The 16,591-nt window shown below is 39.9% G+C and overlaps 1 protein-coding gene across 1 annotated transcript; it reads left to right on the top strand.

Annotated features, from left to right (window-relative positions):
- The first annotated feature begins 555 nt into the window (after nucleotides 1–555).
- Nucleotides 556–14,154, top strand: prodhb (proline dehydrogenase (oxidase) 1b). Its single transcript, XM_083911670.1, has 14 exons — nucleotides 556–1,050; nucleotides 2,155–2,363; nucleotides 5,806–5,840; nucleotides 5,926–6,075; nucleotides 6,348–6,412; nucleotides 6,500–6,616; nucleotides 6,744–6,817; nucleotides 7,827–7,908; nucleotides 9,423–9,515; nucleotides 9,854–10,000; nucleotides 10,409–10,584; nucleotides 11,492–11,590; nucleotides 11,739–11,827; nucleotides 12,913–14,154. The coding sequence occupies exons 1-14, from the start codon at nucleotides 691–693 to the stop codon at nucleotides 13,101–13,103; spliced, it is 1,887 nt and encodes a 628-aa protein (XP_083767796.1). The 5' UTR covers nucleotides 556–690; the 3' UTR covers nucleotides 13,104–14,154.
- The last annotated feature ends 2,437 nt before the right edge of the window (nucleotides 14,155–16,591 follow it).

The raw sequence follows: 16,591 nt of genomic DNA on the forward strand, positions 1-16,591 counted from the left end.
TATTAACATTGTTTTTACGGCAATTATGGTCCTGTAGTCTGATCTACTTAATATGAATAGCAAAAAAACACAAAAAACATCCATTCAGTCAATCAGCCATAGGCCTGCATATAAATTGACCAATGGGAGCCGTCTGCCGGCTGGCTTCTTGCTCTGCTAGAGGGGGCGTGTCGTTAGGAGGTGAGGAAGGGCGATACCAGCTCGGAGGGAGGAATTGTGAAACACTGAGGGGAGGGGTTTGGTTGGTGGTGGTGGTGGGGGGGGGGGGGGGTTCAAATCGGTCTCAGATGCTCAACTGAATTTCAGAATGCAGACCATAGCTTTAATGTTGAGATTTATATTTGAAAATAACCAACTTCGAAAATAACTCAAATGTGCACTTCGAAGGGCCCCCTTGTAAATTTCTACCGAGGGCCCCAACAGACTCTAGGATCGCCTCTGGGAATACAAACATTAACCCTTTAAAGTGGGCGTGCCCGGCCTGTCAGGGCGTGTGTTGTGGAAAAAAGTTTTGGAGTGATAAACAATTCTTGCGTCACAGGCTATAATCACCGACCAAGTGATGGTAATGTGACTGCTGCTTGGCTTCCAACTGTATCTGTTTACTCTCTGTCGTGCGCAGCCTGCTCGGGACGGGCAGATGGTCTGTTTTTCTTCGCCGCTCCGCTGACAACCACCTCCTCCAAGCTGATGTTTCATGTCAAAACCTTTCCAGCCCTGGCACGGGCCGGGGCGGATATTCCCTTTAAGCGGTTACTCTCCAGCCGAAGACTCCGCTACTCGACCTCGGCGACCCAGACGGAGCAGCGGGATAATGTCAGCAGCAGCCGGGGCCAAGGCGGAGCTCAACATGACTCGGAACGGTCAGAGTTTCCCGGACAACCGGGGAGAGGTGGAGGAGGACCCACCACCACTACTGCTAATGAGATCTCCATAGACTTTGAGCAGACACAGGGGGCTTATAAGAGTAAAGACTCATTAGAGCTGCTCAGAAGTTTGATGGTGTTCAAACTGTGCTCCTATGACTTCCTGGTTGAGAAGAATAAAGAGGTAGGCCCTATAATGAGGCGCTCTCTTTTACCTTGCGACCCAATGATAACCACGAAAATGTGTTTGCTAATGTTAGTTGTTCAGCTGGCTTTATGATGACATTATTAGTCAAGCTTAGCATCATTGTTTACTCCTATGTGACATTTTCGCATCTATAGCAAAGGCGGGAAAAAGAGTCTTCGTCAAAAACAATAACAACACCTGTGGAGAACAAAAGGCACGAGATGCCAGGAAAATGTCTCCAGACTGTTAGGCTAACAGTTATTATCACTAAGTCAGTTATTGTTACTAAGCACTAACATGTAATGCCTGGCGGTGGGCACATTTCAATTGATAATCATGTCTTAATACATGCATAAGCCTATTTTGTTGATTACAAGCTACTTACACTGTAACTTTAAAGGGTAAGAAAAACAAAACCAATAAGCCTGTGACAAATATGAACCCATGGACCAACTGTCTGCACCTGAAGCTTGTGACACCCACTTCTCAAGTTACAACCGGTTTTTCCATGCATGCAAACTCTCTGCCCTCCATGTTGTCTAAGTAACCTTATGCTTGATTTCGTTTTTCTAATGTATAAATGTGCATATGGTAATGTTAATATAGAGCCTTTAATACAAGGATGGGTTCATGGCACCCTTTCCCTTCAAACAAGGTCGTTTCTTTCATCTTATGTTGTGATGCATGGCAGTACAGTGCTTTAATAGACTTGCAGCACTGCAGGTTCATTCCTTCCACACATATCATTTAATCACTGTAATCAATGGAAATCTTGGCTCTGGTTTTGAAGTAGTAGTATACAGTATTCTGGTATTACTCTGATTTTCAGTGTAGCTACAATGTTTCATGCTGTGTTCCCTAGTTTATAGCTTAGGGGTAAGAACATGATTTGAAATCTTTGTTTACAAAAGACCAACATGGTACTTTTTTGAGTTAATCAGGTTAACCTGTTCCCTTCAAAACCTGGCTAGAAGGTATCATTCAAACAAGATATGCCTAATGATCTTTAGAATAGGATTAGTAATCGTAAATTATTAGGCATATTATATACCCATTGAAAATCATGGACTAGTTATGATGTGCTTTACCTTCTCTGCTCAGATAATGGATCTAAGTAAGAAGATCATGGGCCAGAAAGCCTTCAACCAGTTCATGAAGATGACATTTTATGGCCAATTTGTTGCCGGTGAGGACCACATGGCCATCAGGCCGCTAATCCAGAAGAATCAGGCCTTCGGTGTCGGATCTGTCCTGGACTACAGCGTGGAGGAAGATATCAGCCAGGAGGAGGCAGAGCAGAAAGAGATGGAGTACGAAAGTTGCGGTATTACCATACATTTCAGTGCAATAGATTTTACATACAAATAATATGTTTTTAAGGATGTATTTGGGTCTACATTTTCAGTCTGTTTTTTGTATAGATGTCAGCAGTTGGTTTTAAAGTTCCCATATTGTCTTAATTAAGGTTCATACTTGTGTTTTGGGGTTTTACTAAGAGGCTTTCATGTTCAAAGAAGACATTTTTTTTAAACTAATTTTGCTGTCTGTCTTAAACGCTTCATTTTAGGGCCTGTCTCAAAGGCCCCCTCCTTCCCAGTCTTCTCTGATTGGTCAGCATTTCTGGGCCACATCTGAACTCTCCATGTCTCTGCCCCTTCATTGCTTCTGGGGAATGACTGGAACAGCCATGTAGCTACGCCTTTTACATATATATTGTATAGTCTTGACTTTTTAAAGGAAATTTCTGAATATGGCTGTGTGCATTTCTCTGTCTTGTTTCTTGGGCAATTTGATTCTTTCACAGTATTCATTTGGCACCTCAACCTAATTTATAATATAAAAAAAAGACATGGAAATGTCACTTTTTACAATATGGGACCTTTTAAGTTAGTAGGGATCATTGGTGTACTAGCATACAGTCAGTTCAGTTATATGAAGATCAAATTGCCCTACAACTGCACAGATCTTGTCTTGTTTTAATTCTGTACAGTAAACTGACCTCTGCGCAGAGTACACTACCTTGCAGAGTATTTTCCACTCGTTTGATGTCAAAAATAGGTTCCTGTTAGTATGCCTCACAAGCAGGAAGTAAATGCACTTTAGAATGATTTGCTGGCTCAGTCATGGCCCCTCGTTCCGGACTGGCTTGTTGGAGAGAATTTCTCACTTGTTAGGAATCTTGTCACATGTAGGATAGCAGAAGGCGGCGGCCATTTTATCAGTGAGCTTAAATAACCTTAGATGACAGTAGAGATGTTATGCAAGCAGTCTCTCTAGGCAGAGGCAGCAGCAATACTACTTAAGCTGTTCCTCTGGGAATCCATGCATTATGAGTAATTAGGACATATCACAGTTCAAAATAAGATACAGACTTTTTGGCCCATTTAGGAATTTCTTTAATGTAAAATCAGTGAAAAACATAAGTAAAGTGAAATGATTTGAAGCCTGTTTCATTAATAAAAAAGACAAATGTACTTGTCAGATTTACTTAGCATGAGTATAATACTCAGCCCAAAAGCACTGACATTTTTTAAGATGACCTTTTTCTTTAATCTATGCAACATCTGTAGGTTTATAAAGGTCAGATGTAGTGAATAAACAATGCTCTTTGGCAGTATGTTTAAATATCCAGTGATTAAGTCTGTAAACTAAGATTGGCAGCTGACTTCAATGTCAGCTTGTGCCAGACAGAATGTCCTCTGTTATTGTTTTCTTGTATTATCACATTCAGTAAGATGATAAATCTCCAGGCCAGCCATTTGCTATGATTTTTTCCACCCTTCAACAAACTTCAAATGTTTGTTTTTTATACCATATCGCTAGTAACAAGATATCACTGCACAGCTTTGATATTCTTTGTCTTGAGGATGTCTGCTCGGAAAAATCAAAAGAAGTATCAAACCTCAGCCCGGAAAGCTTTTGTGTGGTGAGCATACACCTTCAAACTGTATAGCAGGAGGGCAAGGTACTTTAAGCCAGCTTGATCTCAGACAGCATGGTTTGACAGACACTGCAATGATCTGTCAAGATAGCGAAACAACAATACTACAAGTTTCTTGAAACAAAAATAAAGATAAGGAACAGAGGCCTTGCTTGATGTTGAGATGATACAATGCCATGCTTTAGTTGTGTAGGCCGTTTAAACTTAAATGACATGCCATGACATTGTGCCTGTAATCATATTCTGAAATGTACCGTTTCATGCCAAAAGATTACCAAATAATCGGTGCTTCTAGCACAATTGGAAATTTGGCAGTGTTACAGAGAAAGCATTTGAAACAGAATTTAAATCTCAACTGGAACCATTACTGACAAAATGGTTACTTACCCCGGCTATTCATTGCTATTTAAAAACTTGGCTTCTATCATTTGGGACTGAATTGCATGGTTATTTTCATTTTGATTAATCTTTCACTATTAGTTTTTTGATTGATCATTTAGTCTATAATATGTTAGAAACCAGTAAAATAAATGGCCATCACAAGTTCCCAGAGCCCAAGTTGACATCTTAGGGCATACTCACACTGTCCATCCGTACCATGCCCCGGGCTTTAGGGTACTTGTCCCCCCTCCCTCTCCCCCCGCGGGCCAGGACCGTTTGTACTCACACTACCTGGGCCTCGCGCGAATGCTTCTTGCTGCCTATACGTCATCACGCCGTAACACGTCACACGCATCGATTGACGTCATCGCGATGTGTCGCTTTGTTTAAAAATCTTTCCATAGAAAGTACGGTACGGTTGCCCTCACACTGGTCAAACGAACTAGACTTTAGTTTGGGCACGGTACAGATGGACAGTGTGAGTGCGCCCTTAAAGATACATGTTTTGTCCGGCCAATAGTCCAGAACCCCCAAACATTTGATTTTTTCGATTATAGAAAACAGAAAAAAACAGTCATCTTGATAAGTGGAAACAGTCATCTTGATAAGTGGAAGCCATTTTTAAGTTCATATTTGTATTTTGGGTTTTTACTAGAACATGCTTTGATGTTCAATTTTTTTTGTCTGTCTGAAAACACATGTATTCACCCTCTGTGTGATGCTCTGTTTTAGCGTCTGTCTCTTTAAGCCAAGTCTGCTTTGATTGCTCAGCATTTTATCATCTCATCTCTCTCATCTGTCTTTACACCATCATTGCAGCTGTTAAATAATGTCCTGACGGCTCATTTAAAGGCACAGTTTCTGATTATTGACATTTCTCTGTGGATTAAGCATTTTGATTTGAAAATGGACATGGAAATCTAACTTTCTACAGTATGGGATAGGAAACAGTGCTGAACATGTGGCCAAGTGAAAATGTGTGCAATTTCAGAATCAGTGACAAAGTCAGTGTCAAATTGATTTCACTGTGGTTAAATCCAGATTTCTACAATAAAAGTGCCTGCCAAGATAACTCCCTTCACATTCCTGGCTTTGAGTCCCATTGACGTCCTTGATGTCAAGCAGCAAGCTTAGTGTTCAGTCATCCATTTGGTTACATGAGCTACCCAGTTCCCTATGAAGTCAAGTGTGGTGTGACGCTACATCTGGCCTCTGTGGAGACTTACACCAGGACAGTTCAAATATATAGGGTCAGTTGTCTGCCTCTGATAGGCCATTGCCAACAGACCAACATGTTCAAATAAAGAGGGAAGTATTAACAAAAAAATGTCAGGCATTTGCTGTATTTCTGATGAAACTAATATCTCTAATGTTGCCAAAAAACAGGGCAAATTAACTTATTTTATCCTTTTGTTTTTCTTCTAATTTAGCTCATGCATGTCCACCGCAGAGAAAGAGATCATTGGTAAGATACATTGTTTTGTTTCATTTGTCGACACATAATGTAGTTAAAATAATAGGCATTCAAATTTGTTTTTTTTTACCCTCAGGTGAGGACCACAGAGAGAAAAAATATAAAGCACACAAACAGTTTGGGGACCGTCGCGGGGGTGTGACTGGAGCCCGCACATATTTCTACGCAGATGAGGCCAAATGTGACCAGCATATGGAGACCTTCATCAAATGTATCAAAGCATCTGGTAAGTAAACAGAAATTAAACTACATTAGTTACACAACTTCTAAATATGTTTTGGCACATTGTGTTAAAGTTGTAACTGTTTTCTGGCTTATATCTTAATGATATATTTTCTAGCAAATATTGCCATCGACCATTGGACATATGGTCCAGTTCTGTCATCAACTCCATTTGATACATGCATCACAATCTTTAGGCATGCATTTACCATCATGTTTATTTGTTTGTCTTTACATCATTGGATTTATTTAAATAGTAGTATGTTCAACCACTAGGTGGGAGTTCAATGGATGGGTTTTCTGCCATCAAAATGACTGCTCTAGGAAGACCTCAGTTTCTGGTAGGCAGTAAGGGGTGATTAAAAGGTCAATGCACTTATTGAGCTGATCCTGTTGCAATATCGGACTAACATCTCGTTTCTTTTAAGCTTCAGTTCTCAGAGGTCCTGGTGAAATGGAGGCAATTTTTCAACTTCCTGGCATCACAGCAGGGGAAGGACGGCATGGAGGCCTTAGAGCAGAGGTTGGAGCTGAAACAACTGCAGGTGTTAAGCTATTTCTACCAAACGTTACATCCAATGTTATAGATCATCTTCGCACTCCTATTCCATACACAATGTAAGGATATTGCCACACTAAGTTCTTGCTGTATTTCTCTTTATATCCATCTAGGAATCCCTCACCAAACTGGGTGCAAAAGGGGACTTATATGGCTGGTTTACTGGAAATAAAACGGAATCTTCAGGGTAAGCATGAACACAGATTACAGTTATAGAAAGGAAATATCTTTGTAAAACAATTTCAGTGTTGCGCACAGGGGCAATATTTTAACGATACACACACACACACACACACACACACACACACACACACACACACACACTAACGTATTGCTCTCATTACCACTATTAGCTGCTTTTTTTTCTTTTTAAACAATGATAGGCTAATAAAAACATGCATGTAGGCCGAAAACCATTGTGGTTTTCTCTCGCGATTAAGCTATGAGCAGAAGTCTGCTAGCCCCTAGGATAATTTACACTAAAAACTGAAACACTGTAGCGCTAACCCATCCATCTCCTTCTCCATCGGAGAACTGTCTGGCTGAGTGGAGTTATACCCGAGCAGTCCGGTGTGTGTAGAGGTAAACAAACGCCACTACACTCCTTCCAGACACACTGGGAGTCAAATTTCACTCCTTAGGGCAAATTCATACCGAAGTACTCTCTATACAGTTTACTCAAACCACCCCTATCTTCAAAACATGCATTTGTAATAAAAACAAACAAAACAAAGTATGATACTGTATAATTAACACTTGACATGAAATCACAAAACAATCCCCATTATTTTCCCAACATGCAAACAAAATACACATTTGAGAAATGTTTTTAATAAAGTAATTCTTTTACAAGTTCATCTCTAGTTTCATCTCATCTCATCTCTCATCTCATCTTCATCCGCTTATCCGGGGTCGGGTCGCGGTGGCAGCAGCTCTAGCAGGGGACCCCAAACTTCCCTTTCCCGGGCCACATTAACCAGCTATAACTGGGGGATCCCGAGGCGTTCCCAGGCCAGTGTGGAGATATGATCTCTCCACCTAGTCCTGGGTCTTCCCCGAGGCCTCCCCCCAGCTGTTGTATCTCTAGTATCTCTAGTTTTAGTGACTGATATTCAATTAAAAATTCCCAAGATGCCGGTAACTTTCTAATACACTGTTGCCATACCATTTAACCTTTCCATCCTATGTCCTGACAGATCCATTGACATGATCGACTGGAACAGCCTAGTAGATGACAGAAAGAAGATATCGGACCTTCTGGTTGTCCCAAATGTAGAGGTCAGTTGTAAAAAATACTGAGAGAAATTTACTGCAGACCCAAACTTGCGAGACATAATAAATTAGTTGCTATTTGCTTTTCCAAATCTGATGTGTATACACTCCACGGCAGGGAGGAGATTTGAACTGATTTTAAAATACAATTCAGTGAAATTCACAGCTGCTCTCTACATCAGACATGTATTGGTGTTGCATGTATTAATGTGTTGGTGTCTTTGTTACCTCTTATGTGTAAAAGCTTGTGACACATTCATGACAAAGACATTTAAAAAATATCTGGCAGTAACTCAAATAAAAGTTGATGTAATTCAAACATTTTACATAAATGTCTAACAGGATAAAATGATTAAGACATGACATTTTCTATCCCAAAGGTCAACTTCTCATCAATAATGATCTGCAAAAAAGCTGCCTGTCATTCAAAACTATAACAAAGGAACAAATGGGGAGACTAATCTTAAAACTGTAGTGATTAGATCTTGTGTGCTGCGGGGTTCAAGGTATGTGTGAGGTATCCACGTTTTGTGAAAAAATACACTTAAATAATATAAAAAATATATTTTATAATTTCTCTACAAATAGGATAGAATTCCTTTAACAAAATTTAATATCAACTACTGGTGCATGCACACATATATTCACACATGTCAAGCAGGAAGGATAAAATAAGAATATAAACAACAATATAATATAAATATACTGTATGTTATAGCTAAGAATGTATTCATTTTTTTCTGACAAAACAGTAGATAGGTGAAGATGCTACACTGAGACTATCGCTGGATTGTAATAGCTCTATACACAGGTAATACTGTTGAGAACAAATATTAAGAACAAAAGCCCAGAACAACTATGTGCAGGAAATATAAAATATATTTATATATAAAAGGTGCTGTTGGGATGTTGACATATGTGTAGTGTTAAATATATACATAGATAAATACAAAGGTGCATTGATATGTAACTAGTCACTTGTGAACAGCCAGTGTCAGTGTTTAACTATGTTCAGTTGCCTTATGGCTCTGGAGTAAAAACTGTTTGTTTTTTTATCTGTAATTTGATGGAACTGAAGCGTCTACCAGAGGGCAGTGGGTCAAACAGATACACCATCTGTTTGACCGGGGTGGGACAGCAGTGTCTGCTGCTCTATGGAGGCAGCGAACACTGAATATATGATGTAAGTCTTGACAGTTTAAATGTAATCTGCAAGTTGACTGGTTGGCAGAGGCAGACAACCACAAGGCGGTAATTCTAGATTTTAGGGTTTAATCAAATTTGGAGTAAATTTAAAGTAAACCGTCATTTTAAAACTGGGATAACTGAGATCATAACTGTGAATCACTTAGCCCTGTCTACAACATCTGTGCAAGTTACCCTTGACATACTTGTTAACCTTGGATTAAAGACAGCTGAAGGATGGGTAAAGTAAGACAAACTAATGGGTGTCATGCTGTGTGATATTTAGTTCATTAGCATCTCATGGTGTGTTCACTCTCCTCGGGGTGTTTGCCCAGCTAGGTGAGCTGGAGCCTCTGCTGGAGAAGTTCACTACAGAGGAGGAGAAACAAATGAAGAGGATGTTACAGCGCATGGACATCTTAGTCAAGGTAAACTCACTTAAATTAGATAGACTGATGACTTACCAATATACACACACTTGCATTACGTACTTGCATTTGTTGTTGACATGCAAGGAGCAAGCACTTTTAGTTTAACCAAATGTGGCAGGTTTATGAACATGGAGGCCTGTTCATTTTCCAGTCTGTACAATTGTGTTGCAAGCCATTGTGAAAAAGCTGTATTGGACAAAATGACCAAGGCCACTGCAGTGGTATTGTACTCAAATTCACAATTTATGTTTGGACAGAAACAGTACTATAAAACAGCTCCATAATACACACTGTTAGGGGATATTATGCTGAATAAATAACATATTTTTTTTCAGCATGCCATTGAGAATGGTGTTCGCTTGATGGTGGATGCAGAGCAAACCTACTTCCAGCCAGCTATCAGCAGACTGACATTAGAGATGCAGAGGATCTACAACAAAGATAAGCCTGTCATCTTCAACACCTACCAATGTTATCTCAAGGTCAGAATCCATAACTGGGAAAAACAGACCAGAGATTGAAATGTGTAAATGATGTACCCGCACAGTTATAATTCTTATGATAGAATATCACATGCTGTGACAAATCCTGTAACTCAGAATGTCAACCGTATTATTATTCTATCAAACATACATCGGCTTACCATATTGTCACCTAAAACATAAGGCATTCTTGAGTAAGTTTTCAGAAATGTGTTGTTTCTTCCCATGACTTATTTTATGACAGCCATAAATATATGTAAGCACAACCCTATTTGACTGATTGTTGAAGTGCTATAGAGATGTACAGTACCAATGTTTTAGGAAATGTGTAGTTAGTTAGTTCTAAACTTGAAGGACTTGATTTTGACTTTGCGACAGAGTGAATCATCCTCTTCTTTTCCTCTGCAGGAAGCCTATGACAATGTTACTATGGATGTAGAACTGTCTCGACGTGAGGGTTGGCATTTTGCTGCCAAGCTGGTTCGTGGAGCCTACATGTATCAGGAGCGAGAGAGGGCTGCAGATATTGGATATGAGGACCCCATTAACCCTGATTATGAGTCTACCAACATAATGTACCACAGGTCAGAGCTGAGGGTTGTTTCTTTGTTTATTAACTGTTGACAGCTGCCTAAATCAGCATCTGCAAAGATTAATATGTCTTAGTCAAGCCAAGCTCTGACGTCTTCATATTCATACTGAGAAGCTGCTATTATAGCATTCTGCTATAGCACACAGTATGGAGTTGAGGTGTCTTGTACAAACTAACACCAACTTCTGCCAAGCTGATTTTCCCATGTGGTTCACAGACTTAAATTACCTTCTAGGCACAAATCTGCTGCAATGGACAGCACAGAGATTTATTTTAAAAGGAAAGTGGTCCTTCAATTGGAGTTTCTGGGTTTAACATCTTGTGTCAGCAAGCTTTCACCCTGTGGAGTTATCCTGGTGCGAGTTAAGGAATACCATCCAGCTCCAAGGGTGAAGTGTTGTAACAATTTTCTGACATTCCTAGATTAAGGCAAGCTCAGAGAAATCACCCTGTGGAGATCAATATGTTTTGCACAAAAAGAGCAAAGGCTACCCTCAAGCATTCAATTAGATTTCGAGGTAAACATCAACATATGAGAGACAAAGTTTAGCTGATGGGCTACAGCACACCAGGAGGTGAGAGTCAAAATATGCATTAACAAAGCTAAACTAGCAGGGAAGCAGAATGCTTCCTGAATGGATTGGTTAAGGTATTTGGTGAATATGTTCAGTGTTTAGGGATCATTTTACTATTTATTTGTGAAAAGAGGCTTGCACCACACAATAAATATTGCATGTTAATGAGAACAATTTGTTTGGATGAGCTATGAAACAATAGAAGCCATAATATGCAAATAAACTACATAATACATATTTTGTAGTGAGTATTTAGTTGAGAACGATTATGGTAATTCACACTTCACAGATAAAAGTTCAAATGTGTCTGTGTATTTGTGTAAGGTGCCTGGACTACGTGCTGGATGAGATTGCGCTCCAAAGAAATGCAAATGTTATGGTGGCTTCCCATAATGAGGACACAGTGAAACACACCTTGAGGAGGTACGGTCTTAATGATATCCAAACACACTGTTGAAAATTACTCTTAGAGTTGATGTTCTTTACACAGCTTTGCGTCTGTACAACCCAATTCATTTTTTTAATTCTCTCTCTCTCTCTCTCTCTCTCTCTCTCTCTCTCTCTCATTCAGAATGAATGAGCTGGGTCTCTTACCCACAGAGAACAAGGTGTACTTCGGTCAACTACTGGGCATGTGTGATCAGATCAGCTTCCCACTGGGTGAGAAACACACACACCCACACACACACACACACACACACACACACACACACACACACACACACTCACACAACAAACAATGACCTAGAAATTCTTTCCCGCCCTACATAAGGGTGGTTTGATAGTTCAAGTTCAGCATTTGCAGGATCTATATCCGTTGTCCTCCCCTAAAACTCTGAGCTGTGTCTCTTAAGACGTTTCAATTACTCGCATGTACCCCACAGACCAGTTGGACTGCACATAGTGCGCATGTAGAAGTCAGTCTGCAGCCCATAACGTGACACATAAAGTGAGACACCTCAGTATTGACAAGCTGTCTTAACAAAGCACCACTTTGTTTGTCAGTCAAAGACAGACAGCGGCGGCAGGCAGTTGTCTATCAATGTGAGGCTCAAGTTGAAACAGGCTTGACCGTTATTGATGTAAACAGACACACATGTTTTCTTTGCTGTTTTCTCGAGGGATATTGCAGCCAGTATTGTGTCTTTGGATCTTGAAACAATAAAAAAGTTGTTTCATGAAATAAAATAAATCAGCTTTATTACTTGTCTGTCATCCATATTAAGTTCCCATGCTATTTTTTTTTTGGATATGCTGGGGCTCAAAATGTCCTTTTCGTAACTTTGTTTCATCGTATCATGTTTTGCTTGTAAATGTGGAGTAGTTAAAAGGACATTTATTTCAATGAGTGAACCTTAGTGTGCTTGACTAGCAGACAACAGGAGCTCTTCTAATTCAATTGCAGCAAACTGAGGGTTCCTGTGCAAATGCAGCTAACCTGTCTGATTAGAAGGATTGTCGAAATCCTGCACTGGAGGGACACCAATTGAGCTGACGTCCAGTTGTGATGTGTTCTCTGGAGCTTGTCAAAAATAACCCTTAAACATTTTGTTTTCCTGATATTTTAACAACTGCAATTTGAACTACTCAATTCAAAACTCACATTGTAACAATCTCTCTGACGATTTTAGCACTTGAATAGAGGTTCTAATCCTAAATCTATACATTTATCATCTTCATTCATATCATGCTACAAAGCCCCTTTTTTCTTTTGTTTTCTCCCATCCCATCTACTTCAACCCCAGGCCAGGCAGGCTTCCCTGTCTATAAGTACGTCCCCTATGGACCTGTGAATGAGGTGATGCCCTACCTGTCTCGGAGAGCCCAGGAGAACCGAGGCTTCATGAAGGGTGCCCAAAAAGAGAGGGAGCTGCTGTGGAAGGAGCTGAAACGCAGACTCGCCTCTGGGGAGCTTCTCTACAGACCCGTGTTCTGAAAACACAAGAAGAGACAAAGAATGTGTCAACATGTCAAGTTTTTGTTTTTTTAATCTCCTCTGGTTGACGGCTGCTGCTGTGGCTGTCTGTTCTGTCTCTCCCTCTGTACAGCTTTCCTTGGATGTACATCTCCTGTTCTACCCTGTCCTGGCATTTTCATGCTGATGGACTGTTTCAGCATGTCACTCTCTTATTCTGTCTTTGCACCATTTCTATTCTATTCCTCACTGATGATAGCCACCGTCACCCCAATCCTTTACTCTTGTGTACTGCCCAGGTTCTCTCTATTTCTTTTCCTTATCTGCCTCTGCATCCATAAGCATTCCTCATTTTGCCTTCCCGTTGTCTATTGAACTCTGGTATCCATCAAGTGGGCATCTTTACTGCTCCAAAAGGACTCCCTAAAATGTCAACCAGACCGGGGGTGGGTGTCTCTTTTTATCACCCGATTCATCTTGGAAAGGGACAACAATAATAAAAATAACAGGCTTGATTTAAATGGTAGTAAAGGAAACATCAATATTCTCATTCTACAAACTGTAAATTAAGATTTTTTGACTCTTGAACAGCCACGCAGTCTCCTGAGGAGGCTTCTTTACACTTATAGGTACCCTGTGTTTGAGGTTTTATTATTTGAAAATAATTCTTGTTTATGAATCAATGAGAACGTATAAACGGCTCCTCACAGCAAACCCCTCTATTTCTAAGGGCACAATGCTTATGTTATTGCATTTACTTGAGGAAGTTATATTCTTGGTCACTGAGGTGTGTCGAAAAAAAAAGAAAACATACAGTGTTCTGTATTCAGTGAGTGCATCTCCTTTTAATACAGATGTATGCAAGTCTGGTGGGGTTTTTTTTCCTGACACAAGATAATATGCAAGGGAATATTTTGTTTGGGGTTTGCCTTTTGGTCTAATTACATTTTGATGGATTTTATCTTTGACAATGTAAATATGTTTGAAGCAGGTAGTTCCATTTGTTGGGTTTACACGTCTCTCTTCAGGGACCTGTGAAATTGCTCAATGAATAAATGTGCACTGGATAGAAAGCAAAAGTCTACTTCAAAATTGTGTTAAAAGGAGGACTGGATGTTTTTGGCTGCAGTATTGTAGCTGTGAGCTATTTGCACAGCTTGTGTTGTTTTGGGTTTTGATTCTGTCACATCTTCCACTAGGTTATTGATACACAATTAGTATTTGAGTCAGAGGGAACCAAGCTTCATGATAATTATGGCCCTGTCATTTTATGAGAGCAGTCAGTGCTCTGTAGACCATCATTTAATTACCCATGATGCTACGCTCAATACAGATCACATAAATTGGATGCATTAATCATTACTCCAAAAACTTTAGTGGCTGTTAAGTTTTACTGAGGCAAAGCGCTACAGAGCTGTCACTGCTGCTGTATTCTATCGGTTTAATTAAGAATCAAGTCAACTTGTGATGTAAGATGTGCCTTTGGGTATACATTTGCCAACAAATCCTGTCCTACAGGGCACTGGAGTTTTCCTGGTTAGCTACAGTTGCAAAAATGATTTAGAGGACACATTATACTGCGAAAAATTCTACATAGTTCCAAGTCAATCAAAACAAACCTGGGCACAGCAAAGTCTTTGGGACTTATCAACATCTCCTTTCTTTTAAGCACACATGCATATAATAGACTTAGCCGGGGCTAATTTACTTTACGTAATGAATGTTGACATTGTATTATGCAGATGTAAAGGATGTACACCACATTACCGTTTTTTTTGGGCTCCTCAGCCATTGGTTTGAGTGTTTTTAAAGCACATATGCCATGACAGGTGTTGATTTGAAATCATCCTGAGCATTGTTTATCAGTGCTTTTCAGTAGCACAGTGGATGTACTGGCACGCTGCCGCATTCCCGCAAGCACTTGAAGGACCAGTGTCGAGATTGGCTTGCTTTTTGGAGCCCCCCTCAAGTGGACATTCAAGGAACTGCCTTTGTTGGCACTTTCGCATATGCATCATTTTTCGGGCTACAGACTCTGCATACAAACTGAATACCCCTTCCCTCACCCCTTTCTCACCTAGCAACTAGTAGAATGTGCAGTGGCCTTGAGGTAACAAAAACATGAAAGGCCCTCTCTAGAGCCAGTGTTTGGTTTGTCTGTTCTGGGCTATTGTAGAACCATGGTGGTACAACATGTCAGGCTTTGTGGAGGAGGACCTGCTTCCTATGTAGATAAGTATAGAGCTCATTCTTCGATTAAGCAAACACAACTATTTTTTTTAATTCACAGGGGAGTTTCATTGATCACATTTATACCTGGAAGCTGCCCAGTACAACTACAGTCTGGTCTGCTTACCACTTTTCAGTTTTAAGTGACTAGACACTAATGAAAGCACTATTATGAATATTATATTCCATTTCTTCCAATAGATGCCCCTTAATCCTACACACTGTTCCTTTCATCTCTAATCAGCATCTGTTAGCCAAACTGACAGAAAGGAGTGCTATGCCTTTGAGCCGCCCAGGAGTATTGTGTATTTTTATCACTTGACAGCAAACTGAGAGATTACTGCCTCACAGTGCACAAAACAGAAATCTGGGTCTGCACTTATCCAACAGCTGTAATCACACCCTCAGTAATTAGCTGATGTTAAAACTTTATTTAACTCAAGGAGGGCTGAGAAAGGTTAGAGAAATAGTTTTTGTAATAAACAGTCGAAGACTGGTTCATAAAAAAACATCTTGCGATATGCTTACCCTGTAACCCCAGCTAAATATTTACATCAGCGACTTTATCTTCTCACTTCATTAACATTTTAGGTGGAGCGGCAGATGAATAATCTGCAAGAGTCTATCAGTGTAATCCTACATATGACTGTCGCAATGGTAGTAATGTTCACTCAAGATATCATTAGTAACAGAGTATTCTGCACTATAACAGGTTGGGTGAGATGTTTGAATGACTTGGTTTTTCTGTACTGGTATGACTTCAAGCAGTGGAGATGGAGGGGCCATTCAGAAAGACCTTCAACAACAGCAGACTGTACTTCTCTACATTGCAACATACAGTAATCACAACATCATTTCTACATGGCCAGTCAGAATGACAAGCATAGTATACGTCAGTATTGGCATCAGTGAAAATGCTGCAAGACAAATGCTGTGAAAATGCCACCAATATATACAACTTCTGGCTGACATGGCTCAAATGTCTAATAGGGAGAAAGGGGGTTGTTAACACTGACATTTCCCCAGAAAGATAGACCTAATTGGCAGCACTTTACAGTAAGATTCACAGAAAATCCTAAGTAATCACCAAAGAACAATCGAGGAACAAATCAGAAATGAGGTGCTAAATAATGAATATACTCCAAATAGTTCTTGAATAATGTGAAACACTAGTATAGGAATAGTTTTACATTTACACTAACATTTTGGGAAATAGGCTTATTTGTTTTTCTTGGTGAGAGTTGGATGGAGGATTGATTTTACTTTCATGTCTGTACATT

The sequence above is a fragment of the Echiichthys vipera genome (assembly GCF_963691815.1).
Source record: "Echiichthys vipera genome assembly, chromosome: 4".
Lineage (NCBI taxonomy): Eukaryota > Metazoa > Chordata > Actinopteri > Perciformes > Trachinidae > Echiichthys > Echiichthys vipera.

Excerpts from the sequence above, each read along its gene's own strand:
- prodhb (XM_083911670.1), top strand. The coding sequence starts at position 691 with ATGTTTCATGTCAAAACCTTTCCAGCCCTGGCACGGGCCGGGGCGGAT. Across the intron at positions 7,909-9,422 it reads TGGTTGTCCCAAATGTAGAG|CTAGGTGAGCTGGAGCCTCT; the intron begins GTCAGTTGTAAA and ends GTGTTTGCCCAG. Across the intron at positions 11,591-11,738 it reads GTGAAACACACCTTGAGGAG|AATGAATGAGCTGGGTCTCT; the intron begins GTACGGTCTTAA and ends TCTCTCATTCAG.